This window comes from Natator depressus, chromosome 14 (assembly GCF_965152275.1).
Source record: "Natator depressus isolate rNatDep1 chromosome 14, rNatDep2.hap1, whole genome shotgun sequence".
In the NCBI taxonomy this organism is placed as follows: domain Eukaryota; kingdom Metazoa; phylum Chordata; order Testudines; family Cheloniidae; genus Natator; species Natator depressus.
In genome coordinates, this window is record NC_134247.1 from 8,290,538 (window position 1) to 8,318,146 (window position 27,609).

Sequence of the window (27,609 nt, forward strand, 5' to 3'; positions counted from 1 at the left end):
TATACAAATACATTAGAAAACAGAAGGCACTCAAATAGATATTTTGAAACTGGACTATTTGTCCAGTGACTTTAATTTGGTAATAAGACAGCAACAATCTTTAATAATGCATTGGGATTTGCTGCACTATAACTTAACGTTCTCTTACTTAAAAAAGGCTGAACATACATGCTTTTTATGAGTTAGTAAGTGCAATAAGAGAGAATACATGAATTTGTCAATAGGAACTTTTCAACTGCCATTATTCAGACTTAATTTAGTTGTCTAAGTTCCAAAATGCTTGAGGCTAACTGAGTCTAACAATGTTTTTGCTTTAAATGGACAGCATGGTCACTGAATTACAGTCTCCTCTAGTTTTTGGGTGTCACTAATACAGATTAATTGTTTTTATTTCATTTCTGTGAAAGTTCCGTGTGACTTTGAATGTCCCTGTAATCCTTAGTGTCTAGCTTTAGGTTTAGAGTTACGACATTTAACTTAGAGAATGTACCACTGCCATCAGAGAAGGACCAAGCTTTGAAATGTGCCGTATGTTAAACAATGCAAGGCTAAGCAGAAGAATTTTATTCTCATATCTGTCATCCATATCACTTAGTTGCTGTTTTTTGAGTTATTTATTATTGTTAATAACTTACTTTTCCTTACATTCTGTTGTAAATAAACTACCAAGCAATCTTCTTTACAAGTGTGGCTATTTTCTTTTGGTCAATATCATGTGATGAGGTTCAGATTTATATAATCTCTATGGTATCTGTTCACTGATCAAAGCAATTTCCCCATATCATTTGCACATAAGCCTGAAATACATAGGATAACCCAAGGAAATAAAATTTTACCTGGACACTCAGCACTCATGATACCCAATAAAGATGCTCACCAGTGCTTTGGTGCCACACAGTATCGCTATTATTATGGCTGAGGTAATTAAGCACACATCACTCTCAGGTTCACCTTTTCATCTGTAAATTGTTGACCATTTAAGTCACAATGCAGACCTTAAGCAGAGATTCTGCATTTCCTAATTCTCAATTTAAAGCTTGGCAACCTAGTAGTTTTAATATTGTGCATATATTGCCACAACGGGAGATAGAAAACATTTACATGGCATTTATTGGAACTGGTTTCCCCTAGGATGCTGCAGTTACTTTTTTGTTCTACCCAGGCAAGACCTAGTCAGGTGGTGATAGTCCTTAAGGATTGTCTGTTGTTCATGGTTTGGGAGGAGCGTGCTTAAAAGCTTGTCAGCAATGGTGTATATGCTGACCTAAACACATTTCCTGATACAGCAATTTTTATAGTAACAATTTCATAATATCAACCAGATATACGAAGTTGTATAGACAACTACTCAAAATTGTCATAATACTAATTGCCCATCTAGTTTCAAGGATAATTCTTCAGTGTTCACATTATTGAAATTATACACCATATACTCTGTTTTTCCTCTGCTTATCCTGAGCCCATGTCTCTCCAACACATCTCTCCCCTTACCAAGATCCTTTTCTAGACTATCTTTCTCCTCACTACATAGAATATCAGCTGCAAACAATATACACAGAGGTGCTTCCTTTTGAATGTTCCTTTTCTGGGTATCCAGGATGAGGATAAATAAGAAAGGGCTCAGTGTTGATCCCTGATGCACTCCCCCCTTTCCCCATAGTTCATCTGCTGCACCACTAAAAGTTCTAACTGTTGATGTTGCACACACATACATGGCTTGAACAAGCCACACACAAAGTTCCGGTACCATTTTCTCCCTCATACACACCAGACGATTTCTCTTGGAACTTGTTCAAAGGCCTTTTCCAGATCCAATAAATACCATGTGAATATTTTTCATCTCCAGTTGTGACTATATTTGTACAGTATTAAAACCACTAGATTGCCAAGCTTTTACATTGAGAATTAGGAAATGCAGAGTCTCTGTTTTTCATTCAACTACCTTATGAATTGATTGCCAGTCTAGGTCCTGCTCCTGCTCCCATTAAAGTCAATGGGACTGGGCTGCACTTTTGCAAAAGGAAACAAATTTACTGCCGCTTTCTTTATTAAAATCCTATATAACAAGAATTACCTGGTAAGGAAGCAGATTTAAATCAAGCATTCTTACAAGTAGCAACCTATTATTGCATGGATGCAAAATTTCAAGAGGCTTTTCTTTTATCTGATGTGCAAGTGCTAATCTGCATATAAATTAAACCTCTTTAGCATGATCAACCATCCATAAGACCACATGAATGGCTGTAAAAATGGTCTGATAGATAATACGCGTAAGTTGTAATGGAAACAAGACTAGGAATAGAGTCTTAAATGTTGTTAATTGCACCTGCCTTTAAATTTCCAAATAGGAAATTCTTAAATATTTTTTTTAAAACTATAATATTGAGAACTTGCATAGTGCTCCACATTTTCAATGCACTTTGCAAACATTAATTAGTTAAGCCTTATTTCAATCTCTATGAAGTAAATAGGCAAGAATTATTATCACCACTTTACAGATGGGGACACTGCCATTCAGTAAGTAGTGTTGTGATTGATACATGGTTTTAGGTATTAGTTCTGAAATCTATTATGGTTCCTCAGCACAGCTCCAATGCTGCACATAAAAATACCTTTAAAAGGCAAAGGATTGTCTTGTGATTTACAGCATAAGATTAGGAGACAAACCAAGGGGTTTTGTTAAAATCTGAATTTGGGTGAGATTTTTAGGGCTTGATTCATAAAGAGGCTCTAGGTCCAACATTTAGGCCCCACTGATATTCACAAAACCTCTGCTCAGATATCCCCAATGCTGTAGGTGCCTAAATTCCCCCAGTGCCTATATTTCAACTGGCACAGTCCCTTAGGTGCCTACATGTGCACAGCTGCCTTTGTGTTCACACTACCCAACAGTTCCACTTATAATTCACCTTTGAGGTGGAAAATCTAAGTTCACGCCCTTGCTCCACATCAGGCAGAGTGGGGATTTGACCTGGATCTCATGCATCCTGGGCTAGTGCTCTACCCATTGGGCTGTTGAGTAAAAAAGGCATGGTAGCAGCACCTCCTCCTCTGTTTTTCTTGAGAAAGGACCAGTCTGGCTTAGGCCCTTAACTCCATGAGAAAGGTTCACAGCTGTGAATCCCCAATGGAGGGAGGCACCTATCTCTCTCTGACCTGGATTTAGGTGCCCAACTCCCTATGAAGTGTGAGGCTTAGGCCACAACCCTCTCCTTGGCAATTCCTACTAGCTATTTTAGGCAGCTCAGTATGCTTACTGTCTTTTGTGAATCCCTTTTCTGGCACGTGACTCTCACCGAGCATTGTATAGAGAGCCTGGATGCCTACCTAATGGTTGTGAATTCCATTTAACAACATGACACATAAACTGTAATACTCAGCCTGGATATCCTTTTTGAATCTAGCCCTTAGAACCTCTAAATCTTTTGAAATGCACTTCAGGGACAATAGTAAACTTTTACAGATTTTTATTCCTGTGTAGAATCAACCTACCTCTAGGAGAGTGAACTGAATCATGTCTGGCTTGCACATCCACAACATAGTTGTCATCTAATTTCTGGTAACTGGGCCACCTGTGTAAATGCATTGTATTCAAATGATGCCTCAGGTACACTTATATATTCCCACAATAGAACAATTGGGTTGCACAGGTGTCAGGGCATAATTTGAGCAAAATGGGGTCGCTCAGGTGTATCTGAGTGCAGTATGTAGCCTGCAGAGTCTTTACTGTTTGTGTTGATGCATGAGCTAAAAAAACTCTGCTTGGCTTTTAGATCCCAAAATGTTTGCAGAGCTGATGGTTACCTGAAAAAATCTGATACAGCATCAGAAGGACACAATAAATGTAAGCTATTTTTACAAATACATTTTTCAGAGCAGAGCTGCATTTTCCCTCAAAGTGGGAATATTCCAGTGGGAATATAAGAAAACCTCCAGATCCCCTGTTCTCTCCAGAAATCATTTTTTTCTGCTGCTAGCTTTGTGTCCTGGTATTATTTCCATATACTAGCGATAATAAAGAGAATCTTTTCTGGGGCTGAATAGCTCAAGGTATTTGTACTAGACAATAGAGACTTTCTCTTCCAGCACCTTGGTTTGCATCCAGCCTCGATCACTACTGACTGCAACTCATCATTCAATAAGTGATATGAGCTTTGTACTCTCAATCCATTTCCCCACGCGCAAATTTGCATATTGTAAACACTACCATCAAAACAAGCACCCTTCTTGGCATCCTCACCAGAAATACCAACAATTAAATGCTCTCTTTTTTTCCCATGTAGAGATTGGTCATCCTCCATGGGGAAAGGAAAAGGTCTTTTCACTATCATATTTACTTGTATCGAAAGCAAGAAAAAACCATGCGGCACTTTGCTTTGACTGACAAATATTCAAACTTTATTCTCTTCAAAAGTGTGCCTTGTTCCAACACATTTGTGCTACCAAACTAGAAAAATATTGCTTGATGACCAAGAGCTTTCTTCTGCCCCTTCTTAATGAATTGCTCATTCTCGTTTGATTATTTCTGAGGATAATATGTTCAACTAATTATTACATTTGATTGAATATGATAGTCGGTATGTCAAATGCATTTGTTGCTCCCCAGAGATATGAATACTTTAGATATTTTTCAGTGACAAAGAAACAGAAAGAAAAAAAATCTATGAAAGGAAGAAAAGTAAGGCAATGGATATATAAAAAAGACCATTCTTCAGATACTATCCTGGGTAGGCTGAAACCATAAAGCATAGTGATCTGCTTGAAACAGTTGTGTGAGTGAGCAGAACAAGAGGAAAAACTTGTTAATTCACAAAGGAACGGTCCCTAATGAAAGGCAATGCAATCTGTATAGTGATATTGAGAGTTTGGGTTTCAGTCCCAACTATGACTTTAAACAAATTTTCAGATGAGCCCTTTAACTCCAAGTGCCTCAGTTTTTGAGTGCCCAAATCAGTATTGCCAACTCCAAACATTACAAAATGATGAGCCAGGCTCCCCCAAAATCATGAGATTGGTGTAGTAATCATGAGGTTTACAAAATAAATAAATGTGGGGTCCTTTTTCTGAGCTACCCTCTGAGCTTTGAGGCTGCTCTTGGGCTGGATTTTTCAAGCTTTTTCTCTGCAACCAGGAGGGCTGGGCACTGTTATTTTTAAACAGCAGCTGAGACTCTTCTCTTTGGGAGCGGGGGCTTTAAGTCAAACATCAAATGTTGGGAAACTTGTGATACAATCAAGAGAGCTGCCAACCTGAGACCTTGAGGACCCAGCACACAGAGGCAGCCAGCACCCTCTCTTCTCCTGGAATGGGGGTGAGGGGATGCTCAGCTCTCTGACCAGGATTTGAACCTGCACCTCCCCCCAGTCAGAGACAGTACAACCTCCCGCTCTAGAGCAGGGCTCTGACTTGCCCAAGGTCTCACAGTACATCGGGAGGGGAGTCTACACCCAGCACCCGCGCGGGGAACCACACAGACCTGCCTCCTAGCACCAAACGCCTTCCTCCCTCATAAGTAGGTCGGCCATGCCCCAACACGCATAAAGATAAATGCGCATGCGCATCCCCTCCTAGCAGTTGATTCTCGCGCGCGTGCGCTTGCTTCCCCTCATTGGCTGTTTGCTCCGGCTCTCTCGCGGAACGTGGCCTCGCGTCTTTCCCCAGCTCTCGCGAGAGGCGGCGGCTCTGTAAGATGGCGGCGCTGTGTGAGGAGTTCACGCTGTGCGGCCTGATTGCCAGCGCGGGAGCGGGGGCTGGCCAGGGTATCCTGGGGCTGGAGCCCGGCCCGGATTCCGACCGGGTGCTGCTTACCGACCGCGGCCGGACGGCCACCCTCTACAAGGTGATCGCCCCGCCCGGCGGCGGATGTGGCCGCTCTCTCGGGGAAGCCTCGCTCCTCCGTGGGACGGGACCGCGTGAGATCCGCCTGCCTCTTTCCCGTGCACCGCATGCTCGTCGGCAGGGACCCTGTGCGGAGCCCCCCCTTTCCCCGGGACGGGGATTCAGGCCCCTGGGCTGGCCTGTCCCGCTGCAGCCCGTCTTGTATATGTTGGGCAGGGACAGCATGGCAGAGCTCGCCCAGGCTGCTGCCTCCCTGCTCCCGGGCTGCCCCAACCCCCGCTGCCGGACACCGAGCGCGGGGTGGGGAAGGGCCATGCAGCCTGCGGGGATGTATCCTTTGCCCTTGTGTCCCTGCTCGGCGCTTCAGCTGCTGCAGGAGACTCTTCTCTCTTCTCTTCTCCCCCCCCCCCCCACCCCCCGGGTGCGTGTGCTTTAGCAAAAGTTTCTGTACCCTCTCTTGTCTTCAGGCACCTGCGGGGCGCTGTGCGTCAGATCTGTGCGCACCCCAAGCCTGGCCTTGCACTCCTGGGACTCGCTATTCTGCATCAGGGCATAGGCTTTTCCAGTCTGATTACCCAGCCTCTGATAATAGCCGGTACCTGATGTTTCTGAGGGTAGGGGGGAAAAAACATGTATTTCCTTCAGCCATGCTGCCCTGCAGTATACTTAGCCTCTTGTGCAGCGTTGTAGTTAGCAATGTGGTCAGTTTCTTTGCTAATCCATAGAGAAACAGTCTATCGTGAAACGTGATAGTTTGTAACTTTCTATTTTAGAAGGCAGTGCTACAACTGTTTTAACTGACAGTTTTTGATCCTACAGCCTCCATTGCCTGCTGGTCTGGGGAGTAACAAATTGGAAATGAAACCCCACCGTTAAGTGACTTTTTACTCTTCAAATAGCTTTCATTTTTAAAAAAAAAGTTGTTGAAGTTAAAGGGTAAAATGTCATAAAAAAATCTTCATTTTATGTTCAAGAGAGATGGTGGTGTGAGGTAATATATTTTATTGGGCCAACTTCTGTCAGTGGCAAGCTTTCGAGACAAGTCTTTGAGCTTACAGAGAGCTCTTCTTCAGGTCCTGGGACCAACATGGCTACAACACTGCATACAATCATTTCATGTTGACAGAGCAAAATAGAAAAGTTCATCATCATGTTCCTATTACGCAACTGTCGTTTAGGGCAACAACGAAGCTCCTCCACTCCTGTCTGTTTCTGGCAAGTCTTTCAATGGTTCCCCAGCTGTGCCCCAGATTTTTCAGCTTGGCTTCCACAGCTCTTCCCATGTTGTTTTTGGATGGCCTCGTTTTCACTTGCCTTCAGGTGTCCATCTTATTGCTACTCTGGTGATGGAATCAGTTTCCATCCGAAGCACAGGACCAATCCATCTCCAGTGCCTCTTGGCAACGATGGTGCTCGGATCCTCTTGGCTGCACTTTGCCAATTGATCTTGGTGTGTGATTGTTTTGGGCCAAAAGATAGGGAGAATTTTTCTGAGGCAGGTTGTATGGAATGAAGACAGTTTGGACATTTCTCATTCCCAGCATTCTGAACTATAAAGTAGTGTTGAAAGTACGCAGCTCTGATAAATCTTGAGTTTGGTTTTGGTGTTGTATTTTGATGATAGCCAGACTGTATTTAAGCTCCTGAAGGTGTTCCTGTCTTTATTGATTTTGTTCCGGATGTCCTGGCTTGTTCCATCATCCTGGCTGATGGTGCTGCCCAAGTATGTGAATGTTTCTACGTTGGTGAGAACGTAATCCTCTATGCGTACTGGTGATGGTGAGGCAATATTAAAGGTCATGAGATCTGTCTTCTTGCGGTTGATTTTCAGTCCAATTTGCTGGCTGTATGCGTTGACTCAAGTTGTTTTTTCTTGTATATGGTGTTGGCTATGTGATAGGAGAGCAAGATCATCTGCGAAGTCCAGGTCTTCAAGGGGTGAAAAGTGTCCATTTAATGCCTCTTAGCATGTCTTCTGTTGTACGCCGCATTACTCAGTCAATGGCAATGTTGAAGAGGATTGCAGACATGACACATCCCTGACGTACTCCGTTTTGACTTCAAAACTGAGCTCACTGTGATCAGCACTGTACGTAAAGTTGAAATAGAAGCTTTTGATGACGTTGATTATACGGAAAGGAATTCCATATGCCTGCAGAATGCATCATAGGCTGGTTCTGTGAATGTTATCAAAAGCCTTCTCAAAGTCTATGAAATGTATGTAAAGTTGCCATTGCAGACTCTGCAACTAGACAAGCCTTGAAGAAAAAAGTTTTAGACGCAAAATCCCAGAAGCTAAAGGACAAATACCACAAGCAGTATAGCCAGGCACACCAGGAGGTCAAACGCCTTGTGAGAGCAGACAAATGGAATTATATTGATGATCTGGCAACACAAGCAGAGGATGCAGCTGCTCGTGGTGAACAAGGAACCATCTACAGAATGACGCAGCTTATCCATGGTAAACGGCAGACAGCAACAAACACTCTCATCAGGAACAAACAAGGCCACCTACTAACAACCAGAAAAGAACAAGAAATGCGCTGGACAGAGCATTTCGAAGAATTGCTGAACAGGGAGCCACCTAAAGAAGAAGCAAACATTCAGGAGGCAGAAGATGATCTTGATATCAACACAGACACCCCAACTAAGGAAGAGATCATTCAAGCCATCAAATCCTGAAAAAATGGGAAAGCTCCTGGCAAGGATAACTTGAATGTAGAATTGTTCAAGGTAAATCCTAAATTAGCAGCATCTATCCTGGCCCCTCTATTTACATCAGTCTGGGAAAGGGAAAAAGTGCCAGATGAGTGGATCAATGGGGTTATAGTGAAGATAGGAACTGTCAGTGATTGTAATAACTGGCATCGTATCACACTTTTATATGTGCCAAGCAAAGTATTGTATAAGATCGTAGTCCAGCATATATCCGAGGCAGTTGATAGCTTCCTCTTTTCTGAGAACGCTGGTTTTCAGAAAGGGCGTGGATGCATATACCAGATCTTCTTCACTCTACGAAAGCAACGGCAACTCTACATAATTAAGAAAAGTTCAGTGGTACAATAATTCCATTCTCCCATCAATTGTCTCCGTTGTCTGCTTGCTGTAAACTCTTTAGTAGAGGGGCTGCCTTTTGCTGTGTGTACAGCCCTGATCTCAGTCGGGATCTTTAGGTAAGGCTGTAATGCTGCTATGATTAACATATATGAGTGCAAATCCCAAGGTGTGCGAATGTACACAGTACAGAGAGAACCAAAAAGGAAGACAAATTTAACAGTAATGAAAATGGTGGACAACAGCCACATAAACTGGTCAAATGGCATCATAGGACAGAGTTTAAAGCAGGGGTTCTCAAACTGGGGGTCAGGACCCCTCAGGGGGTCACGAGGTTATTATGGGGGACAGTCACGAGCTGTCAGCCTCCACCATAAGCCCCGCTTAGCATCCTGCATTTATAATGGTGTTTAAACATATAAAAAAAGTGTTTTTTAATTTATAAGGGGGAGGGTCGCACTCAGAGGCTTGCTGTGTGAAAGGGGTAACCAGTATAAACCAGTGGTTCTCAAACTTTTGAAGAGACAATTTCTCCGATGTTTAAATGATTGTTTCTTGGAACAACTAGTTCTAGAATATTCAAGAGGAGGCAATTCTTCGCTCAGTCTTAGGTAATACTGTCACTTCTTGAATTAGCTTGTGTAGCGGAAACAAAAGAGTAATAATGATCACAGTATAGTTATGGTCAACGTGCTTGGGGCAAGTAAGATACCAAAAAGGAACATAGTAACACTAAACTTTAGGAAAAGGGAGAAATGAGGTTAGGCAAAAAGACCCTAAACTTAAAAATAACAAAGTTAAATTCTTAGAGGTGACATAAATACTACTTTAATTTTTTTAAAAAAGGCATTGGAAGATATGTGGACTGCTGAACAAAAAGAAAACAAGGAATGCAAGGAATAAACAAGGGTGGCTCACTGCCATGGTTAGTGCAGTTGTTTGAACCAAATGAAAATCCCTCAAAATTTGGAAATCAGACTCTAGGGAAGCCAATAAATAGAAACATAAATAACACATCAGGCAGTGAAAGGGAAATAGCTAAAAATGTAAAAGCAAATGAGATTCTTTAAATATATCAGAAACAGGAAGTCTGTGAAAGAATTGGTTGGTCTGCAGAATCAGTGAGGCTTTAAAAGGGGGAGGATGTTGTTAATGCGAAGTCAGTTAGCTTCTCGGTTTTTGCTCCTGAGGATATTGGGGAGATACCTAACCTGTAGCTGTGCTTTGCTGGTAACTTGCATGAAGTACTACCAGATCAACGTACCTGAAGAAAAAAATACTGGAGAAAACTGATAAATTAAAAAGCAATAAGTCAACACCCAGATGGCTTATGTCCAAGACTTCTGAAGACGCTTGAGTATGAAGTGGCTGAGCTGCTAACAAAAATCTGCCATATCTTCTTTTAAATAGCCACTGTTCCAGAGGGTTGAAGGGTAGAGAATGTTATACCTGTATTTTAAAAAGGCTCTAGGAGTGACTTGGAGAACTCATTTCCATTGGAAATTGTTGAGGCCAAGAATTTAACAAGATTCAAAAAGGGACTGGACACTTACATGGTAAACTCTGGATATGCTTGATCTCCTAATTAATGATTACAAATTTTGGAAGGGATATTAAGCCTCAGGGTTTAAATCAATTTTTAACTAATAGTGTATATCTAAGCTTCAGCCTGAAGGTGTAATTTCCAGCTCAGGTATATGTACATGCACTAGCTTTGATTAAACTAGCATGCTAACTGTAGACACAGGCAACAGAACAGGCTAGCTTCCCAAGTAAGTACCTACGCTCCTAGACAGGATTGTACTCAGGGTGGATAGCCCGTCCTGCTGCCTGTGCCAGTGCAGTTACGGTTATATTTTTAGCATGCTAGCTCAATCAAAGCTAGCATGTGTATGTTTATGCAAGCTGGAAACTACATGTTCAGTTCAAAGTGTAGAGACCAGGATGAAACCTAATATGGAAGGAAGACTACCACACATCTGCCTATTATGAGGTTTTTGCATCTTCCTCAGAAGCATCTGGTACTGGTAACATCTGAGCCAGGACTACATGGACTTTAGGTCTGATCCAGAATGGTAGTTCCTGTGTTCTTTATATAAACTCCATATTCAAGTGAAACTTGATTAGTTTGTGTTTTTGTTTTGACTCATTACCCTCTTTGGAATTATGCTTGCGTCATCCGTGGAAATCTAAATTACTTATTATTCTCACTTGTCTAGGTTTCGGACCAAAAGCCACTGGGTTGTTGGTCAGTCAAACAAGATCAAACTATCACATGCCCAGCTGTGTGTAACTTTGAAACTGGTGAATACATTGCTGTCCATGACAATAAGGTGAGAGCTATTTTCTAGTGTTTGAGAATATAAAGTCTTCTGAGTGAATTACAAGTAATTGATTGTGATTTAGCTATTTGAAGTACTGGAAAAGTGTGGAATTTTCCAGAATAAATGCAGCTACTCATTCTCTTGGGGCTTTTCAAATCCTGGAATGCCCCAGGTTGCACACCATCAGAATTTGGAGCACCTCAGTCATTGCATTTTTGCGCAGTGGAGAGGATGGCATGCAGCACTGGGATTGGACACACATTTGGGGGGGAAAGAGGAGATACCTTATGTTGAGAACCACATATTCAGTTACTTGCCTTTTGAAAACTTGCAAGTTCTTTCCTATAAAGTCTTTTCATATGATAGACATAAGCATAAGAATATTTTGGTTAAAATGAATTCAAAAGTAGTAATTTACGTTTTATGTTGTGAGATTTGCATTAACACCCTGTTGAGATGATTGGGGTAGTTCACATCTTCACATCTCCTGTTCTGCTACCTTATCTCTCTCTGTTCTCATCTTTTAAATAGGTAACTGAAAATAACCACCGGTTCTGTTTTTCTTTACACTTCATATACTTTCTCATGCCAATGAATTATATTTAATAACTAATGAACCCTACTATATCTTTCCGGCCTGGGCCCTGACCTGGTAGAGGGTGGCTTTGATCATATCCCCTTCCAACTCCTTTCATCGGAATTTTCCTTTTTTCCTCACTTTTAGTCTATCCTCATCTGGTTTCTTTTTGTTTTCCTTCAGTCACGCTTCTGTATCTTCTGTTCTCAAAAATCTATCCATCCTCCCTTTCAAATGCAAACTTCTTGCGGTTGTGCTGAATTTCTGCTGTCTTAACTCCTTCAACTCTTGCCTGGGTCCTCTGGCTGTCCCTCCCACACAAACCGCTTCCTCAAGACTGCTCTCACTAAGGTCACTCCTTGTGAATTCAGAATTCATTCAAAATTTCCTGATATGTTTGCTTTCACTAACAAATATTTCATATGCCAGTCTGTGATATACAGTAAATGGACAGTTTCATCATACTTATAAAACCATCTTTTTTTAAAGGTTTTAAGAATATGGAAGGATGAAGATGTTAATTTGGATAAAGTATTTAAAGCAACAGTAAGTTTGGTTTTTTTTTAATAGTAATGTATATTCACTTTAAAATTAGAATTAAGAATTTTTGGAGGGGAGGATGTTAGCTTTGCAGTGAAATGTTGAATATATATAATTTTTTTCTTCAATTACTTGTCTCCTTAATTTACACTTCCAGTAGTATGGAATATTTATAGTAATTCACCTGTGTGCTTAGGTTTAAAGATCTTCCTGACAAACATTTGACTTAAAGTGGTTAGTAGGACCAGTGATAACTCTTTTTGAAACATAATAGAATTTATAGGTTGTGGGATTTTCTGAATGGGGCCACTGGGCTAATTAAATTTCAATACATAAGGTTTCTTCTAGCCTATTGCTGTGAGTAAAAGGTAAATTATTCAACTGAATGGGAGTTTTTCAGTCAGAAAATCTTTATTTGCGTTTTGTATTTCTTTAGAGTGAGGTCTGGTTGGTGGATGTGTTGTGCTTTAGCAGTTATATTTAAATTCCCGGTGTCACTTAACTGTTCCAGATTGTAACCTACCTAATGCGACACAGAAATGTGATGCTAATTAAGTTGGAACAGATGTTTTTCTAGCAATTGCCTCTTTCGGCAGTGAAATGATGATGCATCGTAATGTTTCACAAAAGTGGAACTTGCTGGGACTCCATTATGAGGAATTCTGCACTGGCAACATTCTGTTGCTAGTCAGTTTTTATAAGAAATCTGTAGAAATAAAAAACAAAAAAATCAAATGTACAACAGTTTGGGGGCAATGAATTGTGAATGTAAAATAAACTTTTAAAGAGAGCACTTTTCTTGCAGTTAACAGCTGAGGTATATCGGATACATTCACTACCCTATACAGAGCCCCTTGTGCTTTTCAAAGGAGGTGCTGTGCGAACCTTAGATGCTCTGCTGGCAGCACCACAACAAGAAATTGAAAATGTTATCTCAGATGAAGTCATTAGGTGAGTGATACCGTTTTAGGGAACTACCTTCATAATCCAAGGAATTGATGGTCATATGTGAATCAAGTTCTAAGTCTGCTATTATCCATCTTGTGTGCCCTGAAGTGTGTGTTGCAGAGGTGAGAGCTGCAATCGTATTTAAAAATGTCTTGTGCACTACTATTTTATGGCTATACGGCTGTATCCTATTAAAATGAGAATATATGTATAAAGGTCTAAATACATAATTTAATGCATTTAGAAGACTGAAGTGATGTTGAAGATCACAGTGATAGGCATCCATTCTATTGGCAGTGCCTCCAGAAGATGTACCTAGAGTTTTGAGTTAAATGTATCTATTGCTTATGTATTTTTAGTTCATTGCCCACTTAAAAATGTTCAATTGTTTTTACTTGTAGCAAGAAATAATCCTACAACTTTCAACTTTTAGGTGGAGTGAAGCTTTCATGGAAACACAACAACCTGTTTTAATTTTTACTACTGAGAAAGTGAGTGGCTTTTTAAAAATTTGTTATAGCAAAAAATAAATAAATAAATTTAGTCTTTCTTTGTATTTCTTGCTTAACTTCATAAATATAAACTTCCATGATGTAAAGTATTGTAATATTTCAGTTACCTATTTAATTTATATTACAATTGAGTTGTCCTGTAGTGATGAGCGTGACTTAGTTGAAAAATCTACAAAATGTCATCTAGCTTTTCAGTAATAATGAACTTGTTCTCATTACCCCAGGGATGGGGCAAAATTCAGGACATTTAATTATGATGGAAAATGTAGTGACAACTTAAAATAAGTCTTACAGAGGCCTACAACTTTAAAGCTATATTTTTACATACAGTAGAACCTCAGAGTTAGGAGCACCACCTCAGAAATGGGGGTGGTTTGTAATTCTGAACAGAACATTATGGTTCTTTCAAAAGTTTACAGCTGAATATTGACTTAAAACTTTACTATGCACAAGAAAAATGCTGCTTTCCCTTTATTTTTTTTTAGTAGTTTAACACAGTTGTCTGTCTGTCTTTGCTGCTGCCTGATTATGTACTTCCGGTTCTAAATAAGTGTTTGGCTGACTGGTCAGTTTGTAACTGAGGTTCTATTGTATAAAATACAAATTATTTACAAAGATGACACACTACAAAAATCTCATTTTGGTGGGGAGGAAGGAATTCCTGTGTATTTATCTGAAATACCGTACATGTCTCTACAAAGTGACAGTCTCATTGAACTCTACCATTATTTTGCCTCCAAGAAGGGAAACTAGTTTTGGTATGAATCTAGAGAGCAATTAAGATTAAAATCAGAACAGTAGTAGTGGTTTGTGTTCCTGAGTCCCTAGGAGCACCAGTCATGCTTTGTTTTGAAATCTTAAAATTAAAAACTGGGAAATACTAAGTAAAAGATAACCCTCATAACTAATTCTTGGTGCTTGGGATAGTGAGGACTCTCCCTGCAAGTTCCTCAGAAATCTTATGTTTAGCCAATGAAATGGCTTCTTGAGCGTCATGTTTGGTTTATTAACCAGAAAACCTGTATTGGTTCATGTTAATAGCGTCTTCTGACTCCTTCATATGCACTGTTGATTAGTGCCTGAAAGTGATTCTGATACTTTGGCTTTTTCATTAACTCGTTTTTATCTTCCCTGTAAATCCATTTGTATTGCATTAGTTTATAATGTCACTTAAACTTGCATGAATTTTACAAACTGTTTCATGTGAGTTGTTTGTGCAACATGTCCAGTTAAGAGTTTAGGTTCATAACTCTAAATGGCATGTATGGGAGTTCACTACTGCTAGTCTGTAACAATAATATCTGTAGCATGTCCCTGTTTTGTAAATGAAATAGCGGTAAACTTTTTTTTTTTAGAATGGGAATTATTTTGTGTATGTGCAGAAGGTTAACCCAAATATCCTACACAAGTACAAGCTTGAACAAGAAGAATCCCATCCACTGAGTTTTACAGCATATACAAAAAACAAGATTCTCACACTCCTGTGTTTGTGTAAGTGTTATTTTATGATGGATGTAACTGGTTGAAACTTGTAAACTAACAACTACAGCTGTTTGTGAATTGCTGTTGTCTAATATAACTTTTTTGGTATTAAATTTTGTGTAGAAGTAGTAATTAAAACTTTTTTTAAGCATTTTCTTGTTCTGATGGCTGGAAAGTCTTATACCTGATCATGCTATGCGTTGCACAATGAGATGTCTTTAAGAAAGTTCTGCATTTGAACTCTCTTCTGAACTTACTGCATTGTGATTAAAGTTGGTCCATTTAGGTTAGCTTTTCATGTGCAGATTTTATAATGGTCTTAGATGTACATATGAAGCTTTAGAAAAATGCAGAGGCATGGTTTGACACAATCATTAACTTAAAATGTAGTGTCACTTTTCTCTTCTGATAGATTCTAATGGATGTGTGTATAAGATTCTGATGTCACTGCAACAAAGTGTCCCAGAGGAAGAGCAAATTCTGTCCAAATCACTACTGCTCAAAATTGTAGTGTCTGACACTGTTCTAAAAGGAGCTTCGTTAGCCATCCTTGATATAGATCATGTTGCAGTATTGGGATGTTCGGATTCTCCACCTAATATTGCTAAAGGTAACTTTGAAGTGACAATTTTGTCTTAGAAGTTAAACAAAACAAAAGTTGGCCACATAGACCAGTTGGTGGATTATTTTTGCGGTCTCTTCACAGGAAAGAATGATCTTGGGTTGGAATTTCTAATCGGGGAATTTACAAATTTTTTTCAGAGACCCAGTTATTTAGTGGGGATGGTAAAAAAAACTGAATTTCAGACAGAATGCTAGTTTACTGTTGGAAACTATTGTAGTACAGTTAATTATACAACTGAGTGGTTTGCAATCTACACTTACTGAAATAACGCCTCTAATGGATTGTAATTGTAAATAGTAGTGTCAAACCCAAGACTAGAAACTACTTTTGCTATTGAATTTCACTCTCTAAACTGCAGTATTTCTACACTGTTTTTGAAAATTGTATGAAAATATAGTGGGAGATAACCCTCAAATATTTTCAACTTGTTTGTAATTTCAGCATACAAAAAAAATTATCTACTTCTTCTGCAGATAAACTGGCCAGGAAATGAAGTTTGCCCCAGGACTGAAATTCTAAGTTTCCAGAACATTTTCTGTCCTGAATCAGGATGAAAAGTCAAATTTTACTCCTGGGGGAATTGTGTGTCACTGCACGTGCACAGAATTTATGTCCCCCACAGATTTCTTTGCTTCCCTGCAGAAAAATTACTTCTGATGGGGAAGCAAAGGGAAGCGCAAGAGTGGTCACGCACCCCTCCCCAGCAGCACAGACGGGTTGGTTCAGGCACACAAACCAGCTACTAGAGATGTAAATCGCTGCCAGGGCCGCAGGGGCAGGCTGGGCAGTCATGCATGAGAGAGAGAGGGACACTCTGTCCCTATTGCTCACTATTGCGGCACACTCAGCGTGGAGGGGCAGGGCTTTGGTGTGTTTCTTAGGAGGTAGGTGTGGGGCAGGCTTTGTTCCCTTAGGTAGAGCAGAATGTAACAGCCTGCCTGCATAGTGAATTGTTCCCATTGTCTTTGTTAATTCCTCCAGGAGTATAAAACAGGTGTAAAAGTTTTAAGGCTCCTTTTACATTACCAGAGTGGTGTAAAGGACAGTATAGCCTTATAAATGCTTATGGTGCTTTAGTCGTTAGGAAACTTTTTCAGTCCAAAAATTTAGACCAGTTTTATCAAAATGTGCTCCATGAACTGTTTGCTGACTTTTCTGGAGATGGTCAGTAGCCAATGTAAATCGTGAGTTTGATTCCCCAGCCCTCACTTGCTCTTCAGTTGCCTATGATGTAACACTGAGCATATGGCTGTGTATATTTTGTTGACTAATAACTAGAAATAAAGGGTCGAACCTGGCCACATTACTATTAGGTAATGAGGTTTGGGGATTTTCTCCAATGCTCCCCACTCCCATGCGCCAGCCATTGTATTGTAGTTTAAATAAATTACTGAAATAATTGAAACCAGAGTGATTATACTGCATTATTCTGACAAATAAAATATGAGGAATTTTTTAAAATATTGTGCACAGAATCTTTAATTTTATGGCACAGAATTCCCCTAGGAATAAAATACAAAGCTTTTCGCAAGACTGAATTTCCAAAATATTTTTGGTTTTGGCTGTGCTGAAATGCAAGGCAGCCAGGAACATGTCTATGGTTCTGAAATCAAATATATTCCCTGCGATCGTCGGGTGCTGGCCTGGCTGGTTTGGCCAGACTGGAAAGCAGGACATCCTAGCAAGAAAACAGCCCCATTTGACTTGCCAAAATCACTTTTGCTGTTCCTTAGTGCTAGGTGCATTATATACATTCTGAAATGCAATTTCATTTTATTTTGGGAAGCGCCTCTCTGTAACTGAAGACTACAGAGAAATGTTATGTCTGTCGCTTTGAACGCTCAATATATCCAGTTTTTTCCTTTTTCTGTAGAGTGCCTATCTATATGGAATACAAAATTTCAAACATTGCAAACTTCAAAAGAACTACCACAGGGAACCTCAGGACAAGTAAGCTGTAATTCAGTGATTGATATCTATGGTACTGTAGGCTTCAATCTAACAAACTTGGCATTTCTATTTCACTGTAGAAATGAGTACATACAACTGGGGAGGGGCAGAATGTTTTGTTTAAGCCATGGTTAGAGAAACAGTAGAAGTTTTGAGCAGCTTAAAATAATAAACACTTTAAAATGCTCAACTCTTGAGGCAAACTTCAGGCAAGATGGGCTTATGCAATAAAACTGCGACAGGGCTATCTAAAAGGTAGGTTTTTTAAAATCCTAAATTGATTGGAAAGAAACATAGTTTTGAAAGTCCACTAGGAGGCACATAGTCTGCCCAAAAATAAAGCTTTTGTCTCATTCACATTGCTTGATCAATGATGCTAAGACTCAGTTGGAGTTTTAGTCAAGGGTAAGGGTAGATGGAAAGAAACATCTTACTGAGATGTTTAAAAAAAATATATTGATTTGAATGGATTTTTGTGCAGAAGTCCAAATTAGCTTCTGTACTTCATCTGTTAATTAACAATGTACTTAATATTTTGTAGTTGTGGTGTTATGGAGAGAAATTTTTTTTAACACATGGGAAGGTGCTAACTGTAATCGTATACAAGTGTGAAACTTCATCCTTGGCAGCTGCTGTTGGAAAACTCAAGGATACTCAAACCTCAGGTAAGAGTTCGATCGATTATAACTATTATTCAGTGAATACTTGCAATTTCAGCATACATCCTACCACTAAAATTCTATTGAAAAACTTCATAGAAAAAACAGGATCAGTCTTACAGTAAAATAGCTGAACAGTAGCTTAACTTTGCTTTCTGTTCCTTTGCAAAAAACTTATTGAAATGTGCATAATACATTACCTGTAGTATCGATGCACTGAAACAGAGCATCCTAACGTGCCTTGGTGATGGGGGGGAGATGGTGTTTATGAACTGTGAATTTCCTTACAATATATTTAACAACATTAAGCATTCACTTACTGCATATTTTTTGTAGAGGAATAACATGACTGTCCCCCATGCTACTAAACTGTTATATGTTGTGCTAGTTAAACCTTTACTACTTCTATTAATAAAACTGTACTTACGCAGTTTTTTAGTGGAAGTTTTTTTAAAGCATCTTTACATACAGTGCTGGTTGTTTGGGTGTTTTTTTTTGTTTGTTCTTCCCCTTAATACAAATTACATTATTTTCAGACTTCATATGATAGTCTTTTGCTTAGAGGTAGTTCTTGGCACAGCCTTTTCTGAAAATAGGGTATTGTGGAGTCAGCTTAACACCAGTCGTACTGTTGCACCTGTAAAATACTGTTGAAAGTACATATCTAATTCATCCTAAACTTTAGAATAAAGTCCAAGATAGATTTCAGAGCAACCTGGTGTATTTGTATCTTGACTGATACAGCAGTTGCGTTGACCTTTATTTTCTAGGAAAACATTTTTTATTTAATGCTGATCTTAAACTTATTTTAATTTTATTCACAAGATGCATGGAATTGGAAACAAATTTTATATTGACAGGGAATGACTCAATATTTTAAATTGCTTTAGAGTTAGAAGATTCCCTACTGCTATTAGAGAGAGAGGTAGTAGAATTAACTTGCGTCCGTTCTTTGCGTGAATGCACTTTTGTAACTTTTGTATAGGTTTAATATAACTTTGTGTTTGCACAGGCATGAGAACGGTGTCTTCATATGTGAATTGGAATATGCTTCAAGAAGAAGATCTGGCATCTCCACGTGCACAGCAATCTGTAACTGCTAAAACTGAATCCAAGAGAACTGTAAGTTTCAGGGTTATCTTTTCCTTGCTTGTTTTTGCATTATAAGTAAGGCTACGATTATGTCACGGAATCCATGACTTCCATTGACCTCCATGACCTTTTCTGCCCTGGGGCTGGAGCTCCCAGCCAGCCCTGCCCTCGCAACTCCCAGCCCTCAAGCTGGTGGGGAGTGTGGCACTGCCCGGCCGCAAGCAGCAGATCCCTGTGGCACCCACACACTGAAGCAGTGGGGTACCCAGGAGCCCCAGCAGCAGTGGGTGCTGAATCCACCTACCCCTTTTGTCAGGGATATTTTTAGTGAAAGTCAGGGACAGCTCACAGGCTGCCGTGAATTTTTGTTTGTTGCCCGTGATCTGTCTGTGACTTTTATTAAAAGTATATGCGTGACACAAACTTTAGTCTTAATTATGAGTGCATGTATTTTCAAAACTTCAGGGTTGGCTCTGGCAGATAACTCTGTTTGTTTCTAAAACTGTGATCGGACTTCTCAACATTGTTCGGCTGGTGACCTCAAGCCAGTGGTGTCCAAACGTTTCCTGTTGTGGTCTTTCCCACCGCCCCCTCCCTCCAGTAATGGAATCTGTCTACACCCCCCCCCTCCCCCCATCCTTTTAAAGTTGGCTCAGCTGAGGAGCTTTGGCTGAAGCAGTGCTGGGGGGTGGAGAGGGAATAAGGGGAGAGTGGTGGCCAGGGGCGAAGTTGGAGCAGGGGCGGCATGGTGCTTCCCGCCTCGGGTGGGGGCTGGCATGGGCCCTGCCATGCACCCCGCCCCCCCTCTTGAGCTTTCCTCCACACACCCCTATGGGGGTGTGCCCCACAGTTTGGGGAACACTGCCTTAAACCCTACATGCTACTTCTACAACACACAAATAGCACATTCATGCTGTTCCTAGTTATTTTGATTGAAGATTTATCATTTTTGTCCAGGCTTTGAGGGTAGCTTCGATTTATTTTTTTCCTTAAATTACAGTTAAGGTCAAGAAGGAACAATGTTGCAAAAGTGCAGCGAGACACCCTTACAGTTGAACAGCTTTTATCAGATATAAAGGTAAGTAACTAAAATATCCTTAGCTCATATTTTACTAACCTATTAGAATATCTCAAAATAAGTCAACCCAAATGGCCGATCGAGTTCTGTCATTCCCCCTCTTCCTTTCCTGTCCTCGTAGCTTGATACATGTATACTTGTAAGAATTAGCCATATTGGAGATTAAACCATCAGTGTATATAACTATTCTGCAAAAAGAATTGCTCATGCATAATACTAATGATATTAAAGCTAGCTCTTTCAACAAAGCTTTAGGAACCTAGTGTACAGCATCTGAATAATTTAAATATTATAAATGTAGCCTTGCACAAAGATGGAGGTCTTTAAATTTAAAGGCAATAGACATTCTGAAGTAAATGGTGAGACTTAAAAGTCTAGAGTTCAGTCAGAATTTTTTTTCTAACTTTTTGGAACTTTTTCTGTCTGGAATATTTACATTTGTTTTGATTTAAATAAGACATCTATATGGAGGCACGAGGCACCCTGACAATTAATATTCCAACATAACCCTTCTTCCCAAATCTTCACACCTGAGTTTCTAGATACAATGTGAAACAAGCTACTTAATTTTAAAAAGTAGTCTGAAGGTGAAGTCTGTCCTATAATTGCTTCCAAAATAAGATAATTAAACTTAATACCTGTATCAACAATAATAATTTTTCACTATAGCACATCAATTTAGAAACAAGTTAAGCAACATCCTGGTGCAGTTTTGAGAATTGCTGAACTAAATTTAATTGTATTTAAACTTATAAAAGTAAACCTGAGCTGACTAGTGAGCAACATCGCTGTTGGCTGCATAGTCTGATGAATTCCTGGAAATTGTTGCAAATGGTGTGTGATCAAAAGTGCTTCCCCGCTTGTTTGAAAGTTCATGGCTGCTTTGGTATATGCAACACATTAATTAAAAAAATATTATTGTTCAAGCAGTCCTAGTGCTGTAACTCAAGTTATTTGATTGGAAATTGAGTAAAGATCTCTGCAAATATTATAGTAACTAATGAGAAAACAGTTACTGAGTAAGGGTTGAAATGAGACCACTCCCATCTGATTATTAAGGGTATAATTTTCAGTTCTAGATTAGGTCTTTTGGTCATTATGACAAGGCTGTCAAAAGGGGTAATCTTAAAATCTTAGCTTTACCACCACCATATCAGAAGGGAAAGTCATCTTAGTTTGCAGGGAAGAAGAGCCCTGTGTCACTTGTAAGTTTTTGTCTCTCACCAACAGAAGTTGGTCCAATAAAAGATATATCGCCCACCTTGTCTCTCTAATATCCTGGGGCCAACATGGCTACATCTACATTGCATGTTGTTATCTGCAGTCTGAAGTTTTCTTTTTCTCCACTGTAGTCTAATCAGTAACAATATGCTAATCTTGTACTTCTTACACTTTTTTGAATTGGATAATGTTACTTTTAGGATTCTTCTCAGAATGATATTGAAGAGGAATTGAGGCAGTTCTTGTCAAATGCACAGATGTCAGATTTCCAAGCTACAGTTGGATACGTTATAACAGGTCTCGTGAACAGGTGTAAAACAGAGCCAACATTTTACCCTCGAAATTGCCTGGTACAGTTAATCCAGACACAAGGACTCTCTTACAGGTGAATATTAAGTGTTTAAGTCCAGCTTTTGAAAGTGACTAAGCTGTTTATGTGAAGTTTTGAAAGTGTTACTTATGGTTGAAATGTGGAGACCTTTACCAGAAAAAGTGATTATTTTATGATTTGCTGTTCTCACAGGAAGACCTGTAGGATTTCTGTTGCTAATATCAATTTTGGTACCTCTTATAGCACTTTTCATCAGTAGATCTCAAAGCACTTCATTTTTTTAAAATATTTATCATTCTCATCCCTATGAAGTAGGGCAGTACTGTGATCCCATTTTTTACAGATGTAGGAACTGAGGTACAGAGAGGCTAAGTGATTTGCCCAGTGTGGGTCTGTGGCAGAGCAGGGAGTTGAACGTGGGTCTCCCAAGTCCTAAACTAGTGCTCTAACCACTGGACAATACTTCTGCACCTTAATCTAAAAGAAGGTTAACGCTTCAGTAGTTCACATGTGCTCGAAATGTGGGGACTAACTTCTTTATTCTGCCTCAGTTTGTGCCCAGACTTAATGGCAGTTGCCTTGGAGAAGACAGATGTGCATTTGTTGCAACTCTGTCTACAGCAATTTCCTGACGTTCCTGAAGCAGTTACCTGTGCTTGCTTGAAGGCTTTCTTAAGGTAAGCGGGAAGCTGGTAATATATTTCCCTTCTGTTAGTCTAGTTTTTACCTGAAGACTTGGTTTCAATACATTCCTAAGAATCATTTTAGCGTTCTAAGCTTTTTTTTACAGATGAAGAGTTAAACAATATTTTAAGAACCTTCAGGAACCTGAAATTTTATTTATTCTTGAATTTTTACTCACCACCTTGTTGGTCAGCAAATTACTTCATTAGCCTAAATTGATGCCAGGCTTGTGTGTTGTCTCCTCTCCTAGGACACACTATTGGCATTAGCCTTGTTTCCACTAAAACTGGACGCCCCTCCTTGCTTTGATAGCTTCTTAAGATGGAAAGCTTAGTCAGTTTTGCCTATATACCATGCTTTTTATGTAACTCACCATGGTTTTTCACCGTTACAAAAAATGCTGAACTATTGTCTTTCTTTTAATATTCTCTCAGATGGTATATTGCTAAGACAAACCAAAGCATAAAGCCAGGCCAAAAAAAAAAGATTGAATAGCAGCCCTGAAAATCCCCAGAATACTTGGAGCCATCCATCTGCAGATTCATTTAAATGCAATAAGTCTTTGTCTCAGTATCTTCTCCACACTAGCTAGTTACAAGTAACAGAAAATTGTAAATGCACTTGTTTCTTAAGTGTGGCATAAGTTATGTATGTTCTGCAGTCCCCAGACACAGATGAGAGGTTAAAGGGAACACTTTGCTGCTCTGGGTTTTGAGTGGCCTGTGATATATTTTACCAGGGCCTGTCTTATGTTGGTTTAGCTTGCTCCTGTAAACTTAAATGGCAAGCTAAATCAATATAGAACAGTGATAAATTAATTTTAATGTCCACACACAATTTAACTAAATGCTTAGTTTTAACTAAACATAACACCTTTTGTTAAACTGGCACAACTTTGTGTGTAAAGAAGCCCTTAATACTAAAATTCTACCTTCTATCTGTGCAAGATGCCTATTGACTACAACAATTCTATAAACTATTTGGATTGCCAAAAGTTACTATCCATGGAGACTAACTCGTTCTTTAAAAATTTCAAAATGGCAAACTGTGGTGTTCATATTAGCAGCTAATTGCCTGTCAACCGCCTGCATGCTAAATGTTGGAATAATTATAAACATTTTAAGGAACAAAACACATAGCTCTATATAATGCCATATGATCAAAACAAACTTAGTTAGATTATAACCTTCTTTAAACTAGTCCATAATAGAATGGCTGGTGACACGGTAATTTAAACTTGTGGTGCTAGAATCAATACACATTTTATAAATATTAAGTCTGAAATACTTTAACTGGATTTTCTCTTGTTCTTTCATCTGTATTGTATGCTTCAAAGTGCTAATAGACTATTTTGGTGTAAAAAGATTGATAGTGTTGCCTGTGCAGAGAATATACAAACTATTAAACATTTAATAGTCTGTCCATGGAATGACCCTTCCTTCTTATAGCATCAATGATGACAGCCTTCAAGGAACAAATGTGAATTTAGATTCAGTAATCAGTTACATCGATATTACGCCCCATGATCAAGTAGAAAAAAAAAGTGAAACTGTACAGAATGGCTTCAGTTCTGAACTGATGGAGGACAGCTGTGATGTTCAATTAACACAGAAGTCCCATGTGATGAACACTGAAGAATTATGCCCTGTTGGACCACAAAAGGCAGCACTGTTGTATCCTTTGATGCATATATGCCATCTTAATTTTGTTACGTCATGAATTATCTCTAGTTTGATTAAAATACAGGCTGTAAAATAAGTGGTGCTTACTATTAGCATTGTTCCAAAGTCTGTCTTAACCTCTTGTTAATCATAAAAAGCTTGTCAGTTGTGATAAATTGGTTATAACTACACACAAAGTAATAAGGCAGTCTTCGTATTCATGCTGTAAAATAAGTGATACTTAATTTTGATTCACATTTACTTTTTTGTATACAATTTCATGTTGCAATAATAAAAGTTTTGGTATAAAATGTTAGCGTCACAGAAAAATTGGTATTAAGTGTTTGGCTGGCAAAGGCACCCTTAACTATGTAACTACAGTACTTCTAAGAAAATTGAATCCATTTAAAAAATAAACAAAAAAACATGCTAGTCTCAGTGACTGAGACTAACTTATATCACGGTAGAAGCACAAAGACTAGGAAGAATATTCAGAACCCAAAACAGCATTTCTCCCTAAAAGTGTAGAAAACTACTTTAACAAAATTTAAGATCCACTGAATCTTCATAGAAATGACAATTCTTGAAACTGTATTTCCTGAATAATCCTACACAGAAATGCCATTCTCCATTCAGCATACAGTGAAACGTTTCTCTTGCCTCATCTGAAAGACCTTTCAGCTCAGCAAGTCGTTGTAAGCATGTTATACTACTTAGAACTAATTATCAGTTTAGCTCTAACTATAAATCAAAACTTTTTTTTATGATGGATTCTAAGTTGCGTAAACTTATTTTTCATGTATTGGTTTAAGATATCAAATAAGAATTAAAAATGGTATTAAGTGTTCTGAAGCTAAATTCTCAGTCTCTCTAAAAATGAGATCAATACTTTACAATTAACAAATAATGAAGTCTTTTTCCTTTCCCTTATATTGTGTGCTGATACAGTATATTAAAATTTACAAATAGGGGCATGTTCAGGGGGGGAAATAGCTAAGAATCTTATAGCAGTCTGACTCTATTTTCCTTCTAGCTGTTTCTCCAGTATTTGCAGTACCTGTATATAAAGTGCAGTGAAAAAGTTAGTATGAATTTTCCTGGCATGTGCTCTCCAACCATAAACCAGGTGAGAAGATAGCATTAAATATTACCCTAAATTTGGTAATGGCATAATTTTGTAGTTTAGATCAGTGTATTGTATTGCATTTATTCATTACGTGCTAACAGATTAATATCTCTATAAAGTGGCTTGGAAAAAGACACATTCTCCAAGATAAAGGGGTTTCATTTTACATCACTAGAAATTTAAACTTTCAATACAAATGTCCTGTTCAACCTTTGACCTTGTAATCTGTTAAGCAGATGTTAGATATCATTAAACTATAATTATGGTAATGCTGATTTGTCTTGTTTGTTCAGATTATGGACTGGATGTGCCTGTTACTAGATGCTCATTTTACAGTTGTGGTGATGCTACCAGAAGCAAAAGGATTACTTTTTAGCTTGCATAAGTTTGTGAGAGCACAAGTAAGTTACACTTCCTATAATACTGCACTAATTTTGAGTATGGATTTAGTATCCAAGTGGCACGTGAGATATAAAAATACAGTCAACTCAATCATACACATTTGTTCTTCTCTACTCCATATGCTTTGTCCTTTGTGTCAAATTTCTACCGTCTTCCATCTACTACAGGCCCAGAAATGACAGTATTGCAGTGGTTCTGTGTTTGTAGTTTGAACAGCTTTGAGATCCTTCAGGATGAGTGTATCATGTAAATGTGCAATTGTTTTTCACTATTTTCACATATGAAAAGCATTCCATAAGCTTTGTATTATAAACATCTTAATTTTTCTTCTTAGGTACGATTTCACTCAGAACTCAACAAGATAGAAGGAAGTTTGCAAGAGCTGCAAAGAATAAAACACCAAAAAGACTTTGGCTTATATTCTATTGAAATGTTGGAACTTGTTTGAATTTGATATGTGTTCTTCATAAACTTATTTTTTATTTAATCCCTTCTCTGACAAGGATTTATTTCCTCTTCATAATGGGTTGTGAGCTTTCTGTGCAGGGTAACTGGTTTACTCTGTAGCTACATTGAGGGGTACAAGTTTGAGGCTAATGTATAAAGCTCTCCCATTTTCACTGGATGACCTATAGAAGACCCCACATGACATCAGAATAATCATACTAGGAAAATATACTCCCAGTAACACTCTAAAATGTGACTTGATTTTATGCAAACTTGATTATATATTGGTAAAATAGCTTCATAAATAGGGTCTTGACAGGCACTTTCTTAGACGAGATGACAGTATTATACTGTGCAAGAATTGTTCATCAGTATGAGCGAAATTATAGTATGGAATCTTTGTTTTAAACATTTAGGTTTGTGTAGAAGGTCATTTTAACACTATCTGCCTGGTTCCCCCATATGTATTATACTGGCAGTAAAATTTACCACAAAGTGCACAAAACAGATTATATTTAGGGAGTAAGAATAACTAATTTCAGTTGGTCCTTAACATTGGGCAAACGTACTTTTCCAAAAGATGGAGAATAAGGAGTTTGTCAATTAGCACTTCCCTATCAGAGTGTAAATCTGAAGAGAAACTCTGTTCTCTCCTCTATTATCAGTAGGTGAAATGGCGTTGTCCTGCTGAACAAATATTCTTTTGCTTGCGGCTTTTTCATTTTATTACCTTTTTAGCGTCTAATTTGAGGTTTTAGGAGATAAACCGACAAAGCTTGGGAAGGGACCTCCTAGCTATAGCAGATCTGAAAAGTATTAAATGACAACTTGCCCTTCAGAGGCACTCATTTTATGGCTTGTTGTTCCCCTGGTCTTTTTATGACAGCTGAAATCTCAGATTTGGTATTTCACAAAGCTCCTGTTTTCGCCACTTTGTTTATGAATTGCAGATAAATTCAGCTCATAGCTAATTACAGTGTGCGTCATTGGCCTCCCATTTTTAAATTTTTTTCATATTTTACTAATATACTTTTGGAGCAACCAAGCCTAGCTTTATT

General features: G+C 38.8%; 1 protein-coding gene across 1 annotated transcript; it reads left to right on the top strand.

Moving 5' to 3' along the window:
* The first annotated feature begins 5,661 nt into the window (after positions 1-5,661).
* On the top strand, positions 5,662-26,567 carry NOL11 (nucleolar protein 11). The gene is made up of 18 exons (XM_074971188.1): positions 5,662-5,839; positions 11,112-11,225; positions 12,283-12,339; positions 13,139-13,284; positions 13,715-13,772; positions 15,149-15,284; positions 15,688-15,885; positions 17,774-17,850; positions 18,392-18,515; positions 19,522-19,631; positions 20,602-20,679; positions 22,101-22,285; positions 22,783-22,908; positions 24,364-24,588; positions 25,193-25,271; positions 25,610-25,702; positions 25,996-26,103; positions 26,439-26,567. Exons 1-18 carry the CDS (start codon positions 5,690-5,692, stop codon positions 26,550-26,552), a joined length of 2,178 nt encoding a protein of 725 aa, XP_074827289.1. The 5' UTR covers positions 5,662-5,689; the 3' UTR covers positions 26,553-26,567.
* The last annotated feature ends 1,042 nt before the right edge of the window (positions 26,568-27,609 follow it).

Coding starts and splice junctions, on each gene's coding strand:
- NOL11 (XM_074971188.1), top strand. CDS start 5,690: ATGGCGGCGCTGTGTGAGGAGTTCACGCTGTGCGGCCTGATTGCCAGC. Junction 5,840..11,111: donor GGACGGCCACCCTCTACAAG/GTGATCGCCCCG, acceptor TCACTTGTCTAG/GTTTCGGACCAAAAGCCACT. Junction 13,773..15,148: donor TAATTTTTACTACTGAGAAA/GTGAGTGGCTTT, acceptor TTTTTTTTTTAG/AATGGGAATTATTTTGTGTA.